The sequence below is a fragment of the Ipomoea triloba genome, chromosome 14 (assembly GCF_003576645.1).
Source record: "Ipomoea triloba cultivar NCNSP0323 chromosome 14, ASM357664v1".
NCBI lineage: Eukaryota > Viridiplantae > Streptophyta > Magnoliopsida > Solanales > Convolvulaceae > Ipomoea > Ipomoea triloba.
In genome coordinates, this window is record NC_044929.1 from 3,112,001 (window position 1) to 3,124,801 (window position 12,801).

At 33.2% G+C, this 12,801-nt stretch overlaps 3 protein-coding genes across 4 annotated transcripts in view; all 3 read right to left on the bottom strand.

Annotated features, from left to right (window-relative positions):
- The window catches only part of LOC116004343 (methylecgonone reductase-like), a 57,416-nt gene extending 56,159 nt beyond the window's left edge, over positions 1 to 1,257 (bottom strand). Inside the window, exon 1 of one of the 2 annotated variants that reach the window (XM_031244340.1) lies at positions 687 to 1,216. In XM_031244340.1, the coding sequence (XP_031100200.1) occupies positions 687 to 1,006 (320 nt within the window). In that variant the 5' untranslated portion in view covers positions 1,007 to 1,216. Of the gene's footprint in view, positions 1 to 686 lie in introns of both variants that reach the window. The other variant, XM_031244341.1, reaches the window with a different exon arrangement.
- A 637-nt stretch (positions 1,258 to 1,894) lies between these two features.
- Positions 1,895 to 7,613, bottom strand: LOC116004345 (protein REDOX 2-like). The gene is made up of 4 exons (XM_031244345.1): positions 7,206 to 7,613; positions 5,477 to 5,720; positions 3,969 to 4,148; positions 1,895 to 2,316 (listed from the first exon to the last, which is right to left on the bottom strand). Exons 1-4 carry the CDS (start codon positions 7,523 to 7,525, stop codon positions 2,092 to 2,094), a joined length of 969 nt encoding a protein of 322 aa, XP_031100205.1. The 5' UTR covers positions 7,526 to 7,613; the 3' UTR covers positions 1,895 to 2,091.
- A 3,894-nt stretch (positions 7,614 to 11,507) lies between these two features.
- The window catches only part of LOC116004346 (methylecgonone reductase-like), a 3,671-nt gene continuing 2,377 nt past the window's right edge, over positions 11,508 to 12,801 (bottom strand). The window contains exons 3-4 of the mRNA XM_031244346.1: positions 12,355 to 12,534; positions 11,508 to 11,925 (exon numbers count right to left, since the gene is read on the bottom strand). Of these exons, the coding sequence (XP_031100206.1) occupies positions 11,701 to 11,925; positions 12,355 to 12,534 (405 nt within the window). The 3' untranslated portion in view covers positions 11,508 to 11,700. The remainder of the gene's footprint in view (positions 11,926 to 12,354; positions 12,535 to 12,801) is intronic.

Sequence of the window (12,801 nt, forward strand, 5' to 3'; positions counted from 1 at the left end):
ACCCGGGTTCACTTTACAATGTGGGCTCGGGTTCATTCCATGGCATAACAATTCTTTATCCCAAATACCCAGTTTTGTGGTGAGCACAAATTTTACTGTGGACCGCGGTCCACAATGGATGTGTGGTCCATGCATCAAAACGACGTCGTTTTGATTAATGAAAACAAACGGTTGAAATGACTCTATATACAGTGCAGTTCCCTTTCAACACAATTATAGTTCCTTTTCGATATAAGTATAGTTTCATTCGACATTATACACTCAAATATGTGAAATTGTTATTCAGTTTCCTTTCAACACAACAACAATATCATTTCGATATAACTGCAGTTTCATTGGATAATAAAACACTCAAATATGTAAAACAGTTATGTTTCATTTTATATACATTGCAATTTCCTTTCAACACAATCACGATTTCATTTCGATATAACTACAGTTCCATTTGATAATATAAAAACAAATGTGAGGCCGTAACTTTTGAGATAAACTGTAGTATCCTTTACGGAGCTCCGTTAAGACTTACGGCAGCTATTTCTTTTACTTAATGAAACGACAGCGTTTTGTGACCTTGGTCCACGTATAATGACTATGTGGTGAGTTTATTATCTAAAAAAAATATAATTAATCAAAAACTAATTTGCGTGGAGTAGAAAAAAAAATACTAATTTTGAAAGGAAATTTACCCAAGCGATCTCTTGAGGGCAGGAACAACAAGATGATGTTCAGTCTCTGTGCACCACAGCTTAGTAGTGATGAAAAGCTCATCACGGCTCGCAACAACTCCACGCTCGACGGCGGCGGCTACGGCCCGGCCCAGGGCCTCCTCGGAGCCGTACACGACGGCGGTGTCGAAGTGACGGTAGCCCATCTCTATGGCGCGAATAAGGATTGATGTCAACTGGTCTGGATTTTGAGGTGAGGAAGAACAAGTTCCCAGGGCTAAAAGGGGCATTTGGTGACCGGAATTAAGCTTCGCCTTTGGGACTTGAATCACTTCCTCCATATCTCTGCTTTTGGGTTTTGGTCTGATTTCTGCTTAAACTGAGAGGGATAAGAATCTCTTCTCTTCTGCTGCAGATGGAGCTTCGCATGCAACCTATAATGGTTTGCCGTTTGCGTGTCCAATCAACTATATGTGTGCTTCTTCTTTTTATTGGGTAGTGATTTAATGAGAGAGAGAGGCGCGCCCTGGTATGCGCCCAAGTCAGGCGCTAACAGTGTTGCAAAAATCCCGCATAGCCATCGATTAATCGACGCCTAGGCGCTGACCGGCCGTTTAGCGTATCACCATAATCGGTGGTCTAGGCAGCTACTAGATCACCTAGTCGGCCGATTAACTATTGTTTCATTTTTTTTTTAAATGGATTATTTCACTCAAAACGATATTGTTGTGAGCGAAATAACCCTAAATTGTTAGATGTTTTTTAGTTTATATTTAATATTTAAATATTAACTAATTAAATATTAAGTAGTTTATAATTATCACGTCTTAAAAATTAAAAATTTTTAAAAATTTAAAAATAATATAAAAATATACACAGGCACCTAGAGATTTTTTCAACTGCGGTAGCTAATCACGCCTGGTCGCCCCCGACGAGGGCGGCGGCACGACCAATCGCCACCCCAGGCGACTGAACACACCGCTGGCTCACGGGAGGGCGCAGCCTGCACGCCTGTGGAGCCTTTGCCCCGGGTGATGGCCGCGCCCTCTAGTGCCCTACATCCTGCCCCTTCGTCCTGTCTTGCACCGCCTCCCCCTAAACTTGCACGGCCTCCCCACTAGGGACTGCCTTGCACTGCTTTGCACCTCTCTCTCTTGGGCCTTACTCCAATTTAATTAATTAATTAATTAACAAGCCCAATTCCCAATAACCCCATCGATATACATATATAAACAAACAAATTATCATAGTTCCGATTTAATTATTGCGTGACACTTGAAGATAAGAGTTCACAATTCAAGATATCTTATTACAATACCAAAAAATAAAACAAAATAAAATAAAAACTATTGTAGTTCAACTTGACAAACATATATTTAAATGTAGTGTTCTTCCATGGTTGGTAACAATTTAGAGAATTGATATTTTAGATGTCTCCATCCCACAATTCCTCCTCAGATTTGTATGGACCATTCGAATGAACAAACTCAGCTCCTTTAAATCCTCTTCGCTGAGGTATTTGTTGAATCTTAGCAATTTCATCTTCTTCAAGTTTCCAATTAAAGATTTGAAGATTTTGTTTCATCCTTTCATTGTTAAAACTCTTCACAATTACACATGCTCCTTGTTGATATACCCACCTCAATGCAACCTATACATGCATACGTACATGGGTTTTGAAGCATATAGAATAAGTATGTAGTACTTAAACAAAACATGAAAAATATAGGAAAACAGTCACAAAATTGAAGGATTAAGAGAAAAATATATATATATCAAGTCAAACAATTTAAAATTCTATAAGCATTTCATGCCAAGTTTACTTAACAACTATTAAGAGTTATTACTTCTTTTCATCTTTTGGTTTTTTCTATTGCTGGTGGTAATTGTTGAGATGACTTCATGTTTGTTCTCTTTGTTTGTTTGTTTTTTTTTTTTTTTTTTTTTTGGAGTATGATTTTGATTAATTAGGTTTGTTAATGAATCTGTGATTTTAGGAGAGAGCGCATCATTGGTTGTTAAACTATGCATTGGTGTGTTGTATACAAATTGTACATTGCTAATTAACTATTGCAATATAATGTATGTATATATACAAATTGGAAGTACAAGTATACCCTTCCTATTGCCAATTAACTATTGGAATGTATACAAATTGGAAGTACACGTTTTTCACGCCTAAAAATATACTCTAAAAAATGATATAGTCATTCAACCTCTTCACTACGTTTGTCATCCAAAGTTATCAACCTAGATTCTATTTTAGATCTAATTATTATCAGGATTTGTTTTGAGAATTTCTATGACACATCTACATCAACTAATGTAAATACATAGCTACATGTGGACTTAAACTCCTTAATGTCTGATATCCAATTAGCATCACTATGCCCCTCTAGTATAGCTAGATATATACCTAGTATAGTACAACCCAACGTCACAATTATACCTTAAATATCTCATCACCTTTACAATTTCCTTCTAGTGAACTTCACCAAGATTACAAGGATATCTACTAAACTTACCAGACCACGTATGGAGTATCTACTCTAGTACAACTCATTAGCTACATTAAATTTTTAATAATTCTAACACATTTTACTTTAGAAATACACTCGTAGACCACGTAGGCAATATCTACCCTAGTATAGACCATTATTTTTTGCAATGTACTAGGTGCTAGGCACTAGCCAGCCGCCTAGCGTATAATCATAATCGGTAGTCTAGGAGACCGAGTAGGTGCCGACTAGGTCGCCTAGTCGTTCGATTAACTATTGTTCCCTCTTTTTTTTTTTTTTTAAAAAAGAAGAAGGTTATTTTGTCCAAAACGACATTGTTTTTGAGCGAAAAACCCTATATTGTTCAAACACCTGATATTTTTTAGTTACTATTTAATAGTTTAGTATCAACTATTAAAGTATTAAATAGTTTATAATTATCAAATCTTAAAAAATATGAAAAAATAATTTAAACAAATTTTTAAAAAAAATAAAAAGCATACACGTGCGCCCACGGACACCTGAGGAGTACCTAGCGATTTTTTCAACCATGAATTTTTGATAGATAAATATTAGTATCTAATGGTGTCCTAGCCAATTAATAATCATCGTTATTAAATTTTTAAAACCTTTATCAATATAATGAGATTTGATTAACACAAGCCAAGCTATATAACAATTAATTAAACCATATTTTAAACAACCTATACACACCGAGAGACATGCATACACGTGTGTTCACACAGTTAAAGAACAAAATTATTAATTATAAAGAAACTCTATGGGTGTGAGAAGAAAGAATTACCTGTGCAGTGGTTTTGTGCTTGGCCATCGCAATATCCTTAAGTTGTGGGATATCCAATAAGCCAGGGTTTCCCCACGGGGCATCATTATTTCCCAGAGGACTCCATGCACTAACTTGAATTCCTTTTTCTCTACAAAACTCTAAGAGTTTAGATTGCTGCCATGCAACACTCATCTCCACCTGTCAAAATGATATTATCAAAAAAAAAAAAAAGTTAATTATATTTTTGCCATAAATTTATAAGTGACATATTAGTATTCTATTTTTTTTTAAAAACATTCTTTATTGATCCTAGTATTATCATAATATGATCATTTTTGATCCACCGTCAACAAAACTATTTAAATCTTGTTAAATATGAGGCATTTTAGTCTATTCTATTATAAGTGTTAATTTCTTTTTTTTTGTTCCTATATTTATATGTGTCATTCCACTGCTACAGAGGCTCAGGTTAAGAGGCTTTGTCACTTTGCTGCAGAGGTGCAGATTGCAATTGAAGAAAACATGGGACTCTAGTCGTAAATTATTGATTTTTTAAAATAAAAATAAAAATATAGTGAATTACTGCACTTTGCATAAGAAAGACCGAAATACCCTTGTATTTAACGTTATTTAAACATGTTTGTTGATCGATAACAAAAAATTATCATGTTACAATAATACTAGTCTGTAAAAAAAATGACAAAGTGAAATGAAACCAATAAATCTAGAACTGAAAATAAGATCAATCCTATCAAAAAATGTATAAACTGAAATGAAATTAAATGTATATTCAATATATAGTATTCCATTTGACATATATGGCATGTACCACCCCAAAGTAAATGGTAAAACCATCCTCAATAGTGTGAAATTTTTGAAGAGATTTTGCAAGTGTGATTAGGAAAGAGAAAATGAGGGCGGAGGAAAAAAACAAAATTAAAATCTGAAAAAAAAAATTACACGCTCTCCTAGGCGTGAGAGTTGTGCCTCACGCAAGTGAGGCCCCAGGCAGAGCATTTCCAAGGCTTTTTAAAACAAAAGCACCAAGCCCGATTGGATATGCAGCATCGCCGAGAGTTATCCACTCAATGGGAATCTCTTGAGAGAAGGAACGCTTTTCTAAGCGAGGAAACCGCCTCTCTAAGAGAAAAACTTTTTATTCTCGATAGGGAAGAACTTTCTTCCTCATTTGTGGGTCCCATAGTTCTGAAAGAACTTCAATTTACAGAAAGACTTTGCACTTTCTCTCTTTTCCATGCTTAAAAACTGTCCAAAATCCACTATTATGGATAGCGTAAAGAAATTGATTTGTACTATATACTATGGAGACATTGTCTCCTCACTACCTAGTACAAAATTTTAAGATTTTGCACTGGGTACAAAAGGTTTAATTTCAGGGGTACTGCACCATACCTAATTGTGTATTTCTGAATACTTTGTGATGCATTTATGCGTACCTAATGGTGAGTGGCCGCACCAAAAGCATATAATTGATGAATATGCAAATTAATGAAGTAAATAATTACCTGATTAACAGCGGGAGAAATGGTAGCATTCTGAAGAAGTTGTGAAATCTTTTTTGGAGTAAAATTAGAAACACCAATAGACTTGGCCAAACCTAATTTGCAACAATTTTCCATTCCTTCCCATGTCCCTTTCATATCAAAAGTAACAATATTTTCTGTTTTGAAGTCCAAGCCTTCAATACTATCCTTTACTCTGAACGGAAGATGTATCAGATATAAATCCACATAATCTAGTCCCAACCTCCTGTATTAAAACAAAAATACGAATTATTACATATAAATAACCAGAAATATTTTTGATATAATGCTTTTATTTAATCATTTTGTGCACTTGTACTGTATTATGTATTGCTAAAAAAGACATACAAAACACGATGGAGATAGTATACATATTTTAAGAGATTCTATATTGCCATTTGCCATAAGCATTCAAAATAATTCAATGTGCAAATGAATATACAACATTCAAAATATTAAAAAACAAAAAAAACAAAAAAAAAAAACTAGCAAATGTTAGCACATCAATTTTAAGTTAAAATTGACATCCCTAGGTGGAGTTAAAATTGAGGCAAATTATGCTGTGGACCCAGGTCCACCTTGCAAGGTGGACCTGGGTCCAAAACTACGTCGTTTTTGTCTTTTTTTTTTTAAATTAGTAAACATATTGCTGAATATAGAGTTGTCAAAAAATGTGTGAATGTAAAGGTTTCAAAGTGTGAATGTAGAGTATAGAAATCGTGAATGTAGATTTATGATTGTGTGAATGTAGAGTTGCCCAGAAATGTGTGAATATGGAGGTTTCAAATTGTGAATATGGAGTATAGAAATCGTGAATGTAGAGTTATGCATGTGTGAATCTGTAATTGAGTTAAGAAGTTCTAGCAACTTGTAGCCCTATAATGTGTGAATGTGGAGTTCTCAAGTTGTGAATATGGAGTATAGGACCTGTGAATATAGAGTTTTGAATGTGTGAATGCATAACAGTGGTAATATAGTTACTAAACATATAATCCTGTAATGTGTGAATGTGGAGTTTACAAAGCGTGAATGTAGAGTATAGTGTATGTAAATGTAGAGTATAGTGTATATGAATGTAGACCCAGGTCCACCTTGCAAGTCCCAAGGTGGACTTCAGTCCACGGCATAACAACCCTAAAATTGACATCCCTAGGTGGAGAAAGCATGGGGCGAGTTATATGGGTTCACTCCCAAGTCCCAAGCTCAGTGAGTTGGGCCCAAAATTTACTCAAGCCCAACCCACCTTAAAACAGGCTAAATCGATCCAACTCGCTAAGTTGAACATATTTTTGACCAGTTGTTATATCATGGACCAGGGTCTACCGTGCACGACATTGAATGATGTATTTTTAGTATTGGAATTGTAAACTTTCAGAATGTAAATTATGTTTTTAAGTCAAAACACATCAGAACTGTACTAAATTTTAAAAATATTAAATTGTGTATTTTTAATATTATAATTGACTATAATATTTGAAAGTAACTTATGGATACAAAACAATGTAATCAATTAGTATTTTAACTATTAGTTGATAACACGTAATTAGTTCTATATGGATAAAGTGGACCCAGGTCCACAAAATAATTTGCCAAAACGGCACCCGTGGGCCCAACAGGGCATTTAATATTTTTCTTTACCTAAAATAATATAATTAATCGAAAACTAATTTGCAGGGAATAGAAAAAAAAAAAAATTTGCAAGGAAATTTACCCAAGCGATCTCTTGAGGGCAGGAACAACAAGATGATGATCAGTCTCCGTGCACCACAGCTTAGTAGTGATGAAAAGCTCGTCACGGCTCGCAACAAGTCCACGCTCGACGGCGGCGGCTACGGCCCGCCCCAGGGCCTCCTCGGAGCCGTAGACGACGGCGGTGTCGAAGTGACGGTAGCCCATCTCTATGGCGCGAATAAGGGTTGATGTTAACTGGTCTGGATCTTGAGGTGAGGTAGAAGAAGTTCCCATGGCTAAAAGGGGCATTTGGTGACCGGAATTAAGCTTTGCTTTTGGGATTTGAATCACTTCCTCCATGTCTCTGATTTAGGGTTTTGGTATGATTTCTGCCTGAATTGAAGGGGATAAGAAACTCTGATCTTCTGCGGGAGATGGAGCTTTAAACTATGCGCATGCAACCTTTAATGGTTTGCGGGTCAAATCAATATACTATAGATGTGCTTCTTTTTATTGGTTAGTAATCTTTAATGATAAAATGAAATGTCAAACATATACATATATATATATATATATATATATATATATATATATATATATATATATATATATATATATATATATATATATATATATATATATATATGGTCATGTTCAGGTGTGGCCACGCCTTCTCGTGCGACAGTGCGGGTTACACCACTCAATGTTAAGAAATGCACCACTCAATATTAAGAAATGCATCACACAAATATGCATTTTAGGTACACATCACCAAAAATACACCACTAGGTATGAAAAAATACACCACACAGTGTTCAGAAATGCACAATTAGAAACATGGGAGCTATGAGGTGTTTTGATGCATTTTCATTGTGGTGCATTTCGTAACATTAAGTGGTGCATTTCTTAACATTGAGTGGTGTAAACTGCACGGCCGCACAGGAAGGCGCGGCCACATTTGAACAGACTTCTATATATATATATATATATATATATATATATATATATATATAGTCTGTTTCTGGTGTGAATCATTGATATCAATGAAAAAAATGCCTATTTTAGTCTAGTAGTTATACTTAAATTGTAGACTCAGTCTATGAATTATTACTCTATACAAATTTTCTCTTTAATTATGTTGAAATTAGCATTTTCAATTCATTACTTGATGATTTTGCTAACGTTAACAATTTATTTTGAATTTTTAAATTATTAAATGACACATTGGTCGTTTTGTAAATTTTTTCCAAATTTCTTCACATATACTTTGCTCTTATCACAAAACTATTGCTAAATATTTATTTATTTTGATTGAGGAAGAATCTGAGAAGTAAAAATGACAAGTATGTCCAATAGAATCGGGAAGCTGTAGTGCAGCTTCCAAAAAAGGAGACTAACGAAAAAACCTCAAAATCAATTTAAATTTAAGAAGCAAAATTTGAATTTGTTATTTAACAATTTCAAACTTTTGTTTGACTTGGCGATGAAGACTTTTAAGTACTGCGCCGCTCAAAGTTGACAAATTCCAACAAAATAGGATACTCACATTCGGCAATTAACTATTACTCTATTACTCAATGTGTTCTATTTTATCTATCTTACTTATTATTTATTGTTCAAATCAACTATTTTTTTTTGTTTATTTTTTTAATAATTTTTTACTTATTTTTTTATGTTTAATAATACTTTTAGTGTAATTTTTAAATTTTGTATATTAATATTAAATTTAGTATTATGAAAATTTGAATTAAAAATAATTTCAGTCAAGCCTCGTTAACCGAACCAGACATATAAAATGGGACGGATGGGATAGTTCATAACAGATAATTGATTATGTTAATTAGCGTACTACTAATAATTAATTGTATTAGTTATTTTGACCAGCGGATAGTATTAGCTTTTTGTAAAAAAGAAAGTATTTGATGAATTAGTTATTTACTATCCATTAATAACATGTAAAATGGTTTTAAAAGACATGAATCTATTATTTATTTATTGATTATATATAGTTAACTTATTCTTCAATTATTTTTAGTTTTAGATATATATCAATTNATATATATATATATATATATATGGTCATGTTCAGGTGTGGCCACGCCTTCTCGTGCGACAGTGCGGGTTACACCACTCAATGTTAAGAAATGCACCACTCAATATTAAGAAATGCATCACACAAATATGCATTTTAGGTACACATCACCAAAAATACACCACTAGGTATGAAAAAATACACCACACAGTGTTCAGAAATGCACAATTAGAAACATGGGAGCTATGAGGTGTTTTGATGCATTTTCATTGTGGTGCATTTCGTAACATTAAGTGGTGCATTTCTTAACATTGAGTGGTGTAAACTGCACGGCCGCACAGGAAGGCGCGGCCACATTTGAACAGACTTCTATATATATATATATATATATATATATATATATATATATATAGTCTGTTTCTGGTGTGAATCATTGATATCAATGAAAAAAATGCCTATTTTAGTCTAGTAGTTATACTTAAATTGTAGACTCAGTCTATGAATTATTACTCTATACAAATTTTCTCTTTAATTATGTTGAAATTAGCATTTTCAATTCATTACTTGATGATTTTGCTAACGTTAACAATTTATTTTGAATTTTTAAATTATTAAATGACACATTGGTCGTTTTGTAAATTTTTTCCAAATTTCTTCACATATACTTTGCTCTTATCACAAAACTATTGCTAAATATTTATTTATTTTGATTGAGGAAGAATCTGAGAAGTAAAAATGACAAGTATGTCCAATAGAATCGGGAAGCTGTAGTGCAGCTTCCAAAAAAGGAGACTAACGAAAAAACCTCAAAATCAATTTAAATTTAAGAAGCAAAATTTGAATTTGTTATTTAACAATTTCAAACTTTTGTTTGACTTGGCGATGAAGACTTTTAAGTACTGCGCCGCTCAAAGTTGACAAATTCCAACAAAATAGGATACTCACATTCGGCAATTAACTATTACTCTATTACTCAATGTGTTCTATTTTATCTATCTTACTTATTATTTATTGTTCAAATCAACTATTTTTTTTTGTTTATTTTTTTAATAATTTTTTACTTATTTTTTTATGTTTAATAATACTTTTAGTGTAATTTTTAAATTTTGTATATTAATATTAAATTTAGTATTATGAAAATTTGAATTAAAAATAATTTCAGTCAAGCCTCGTTAACCGAACCAGACATATAAAATGGGACGGATGGGATAGTTCATAACAGATAATTGATTATGTTAATTAGCGTACTACTAATAATTAATTGTATTAGTTATTTTGACCAGCGGATAGTATTAGCTTTTTGTAAAAAAGAAAGTATTTGATGAATTAGTTATTTACTATCCATTAATAACATGTAAAATGGTTTTAAAAGACATGAATCTATTATTTATTTATTGATTATATATAGTTAACTTATTCTTCAATTATTTTTAGTTTTAGATATATATCAATTTTAAAATATGTTGTTGGTGTTATTATTATTATTATTATTATAAAAATTATTTTGTCGTTATTATAAAGGTAAATTAGACTTTTAAATAAATAAATAAAAACCTGTTAAAACAAAAAAAAAAAAAAAAACTATCCGAAGTAACTTTTCCATTTAAAAAATATTACTTGGAATCCATTTAAAAATAACGTATAGAAAAAATTCCTGATAAGCAGTTCATCCCGGACGAGCCTAATATACTACACTACCTATCAATGGGCCGGGCCGGCTCCATTTTAGTGTCATGGATTCACGGATTCACCCCACCACATAATAAAACAGTAGGCCCTAAATGTGGTTTTCCAACCATTATACAAGCGTAAATTTCCATCAAAAAGACATCGTTTTGATTATTTCCATCAAAAAGACGTCGTTTTGATTAATAAAAACAAACGGCGCCGTTAACTTTCATTTTAACTTTTGTCTAAGTAAGAAGCGTATGATATGGTGTTTAAGTCGAGACCCTAACTCCACCACAAAAGTTAGGTCATGCACCGAGTAGCCAACTCCACCACAAAAGTTAGGTCATGCATGAGGTAGCCATTTTCGCATTTGGATGGGGTTCACTCTGGACTTTAACTTTCTTCTATGTAGTCCTTTTCCACCACACTCCGGCCTCTCAATAACAGCACCAAATGATGCGGCACTCAAGCCAAAATCCTAACTCTACCACAAAAACTAGCTCATGATGAATCGAGGTTTGGCCAAGTTTAAATACTACTCCACAATCTCTTGTGGAGCCGATATGAGATCATATCAGAGCGTATGTAGTAACTGTTTGACAATTAAAAAGTGTTTCTCAAGATTTTAAAAAGGTTGAATTTAAAATCAATAAAAAAACGTATAGTAATAAATAAACTCCATAAACACCTTGTAGGCTTGTCGCCTAGCTAATACATCCGAGATTCGAAGAAGAAAACAACAATATTGTGGTTCAATTTAACAAATAACAAGATAAATATAAAATTATTATTCTTCCAATCATTATTGAGTATGATTTAAAAATGCCATTTTTCAGATGTCTCCATCCCAGAGTTCCTCTACTGATTTGTATGGTCCATTTGGATGAACGAAAATATCTGCTCTACATCCTCTGCGCTGTGGTATTTGTTGAATCTTGCCAATTTCTTCTTCTCCAAGTTCCCAATTCAAGATTTGAAGGTTTTGTTTCATCCTTTCTTTGTTAAAACTCTTTACAATTGGACATGCTCCTTGTTCATATATCCACCTCAATGCAACCTATACACATAGGTTTTGAATAAAGTACTAATTAAACAAAGGAATAAAAAATCAATACTATCAAAGCCAGTTGGGCCAATCCATCAATGGCCTAATTTTTTGCGGGCTTTTGCAGGCAGGCCCGCCAGGCCTACGGGCTAGGGTATCCCTAGCCCGTCCCGGTCGGGTTAGTGAGCCTGTGAACTTTTTGTAAAATATATATATTTTTGAAAGCACATATATACATATATAGGGTATGTTCCATGGGGTTGCGAGCTAACCCACACAGGTCGTGGGCCAGACTCGTTAGTCCTAATCCACCCCATCGCGGGGTAGGTGCGGGTCGGCCCACGGACTTTGACTTACTTTGACAGTATTAATGAAAAAATCGCACATGTACAATCCAAAATATACAAACAAGTGAATTGAAGCAAGAATTGAAAGAATTACCTGTGCAGTGGTCTTGTGCTTTGCCATTGCAACATCCTTAAGTTGTGGGATCTCCAATAACCCAGGGTTTCCCCACGGAGCATCATTAGCTCCCAGAGGACTCCATGCACTAACTTGAATTCCTTTTTCTCTACAAAACGCTAAGAGTTTAGATTGCTGCCATGCAACACTCATCTCCACCTATCAAAATTATAGTATCAAAAAAATTAAAGTATAAACTAGAATGGAATTACATGTATCTTCAATACATAAAGTATTATATTTGACCATATATAAAAAATCCAATCAAAGATTAGAAAGATGATTTGAGGATTATAGATTCCTTAACTTATAAGAGTTAACATCATCAAAATATATTTAGCAAAATTCCTTTTATATATATATATATATATATATATATATATATATATATATATATATATATATATATATATATATATATATACA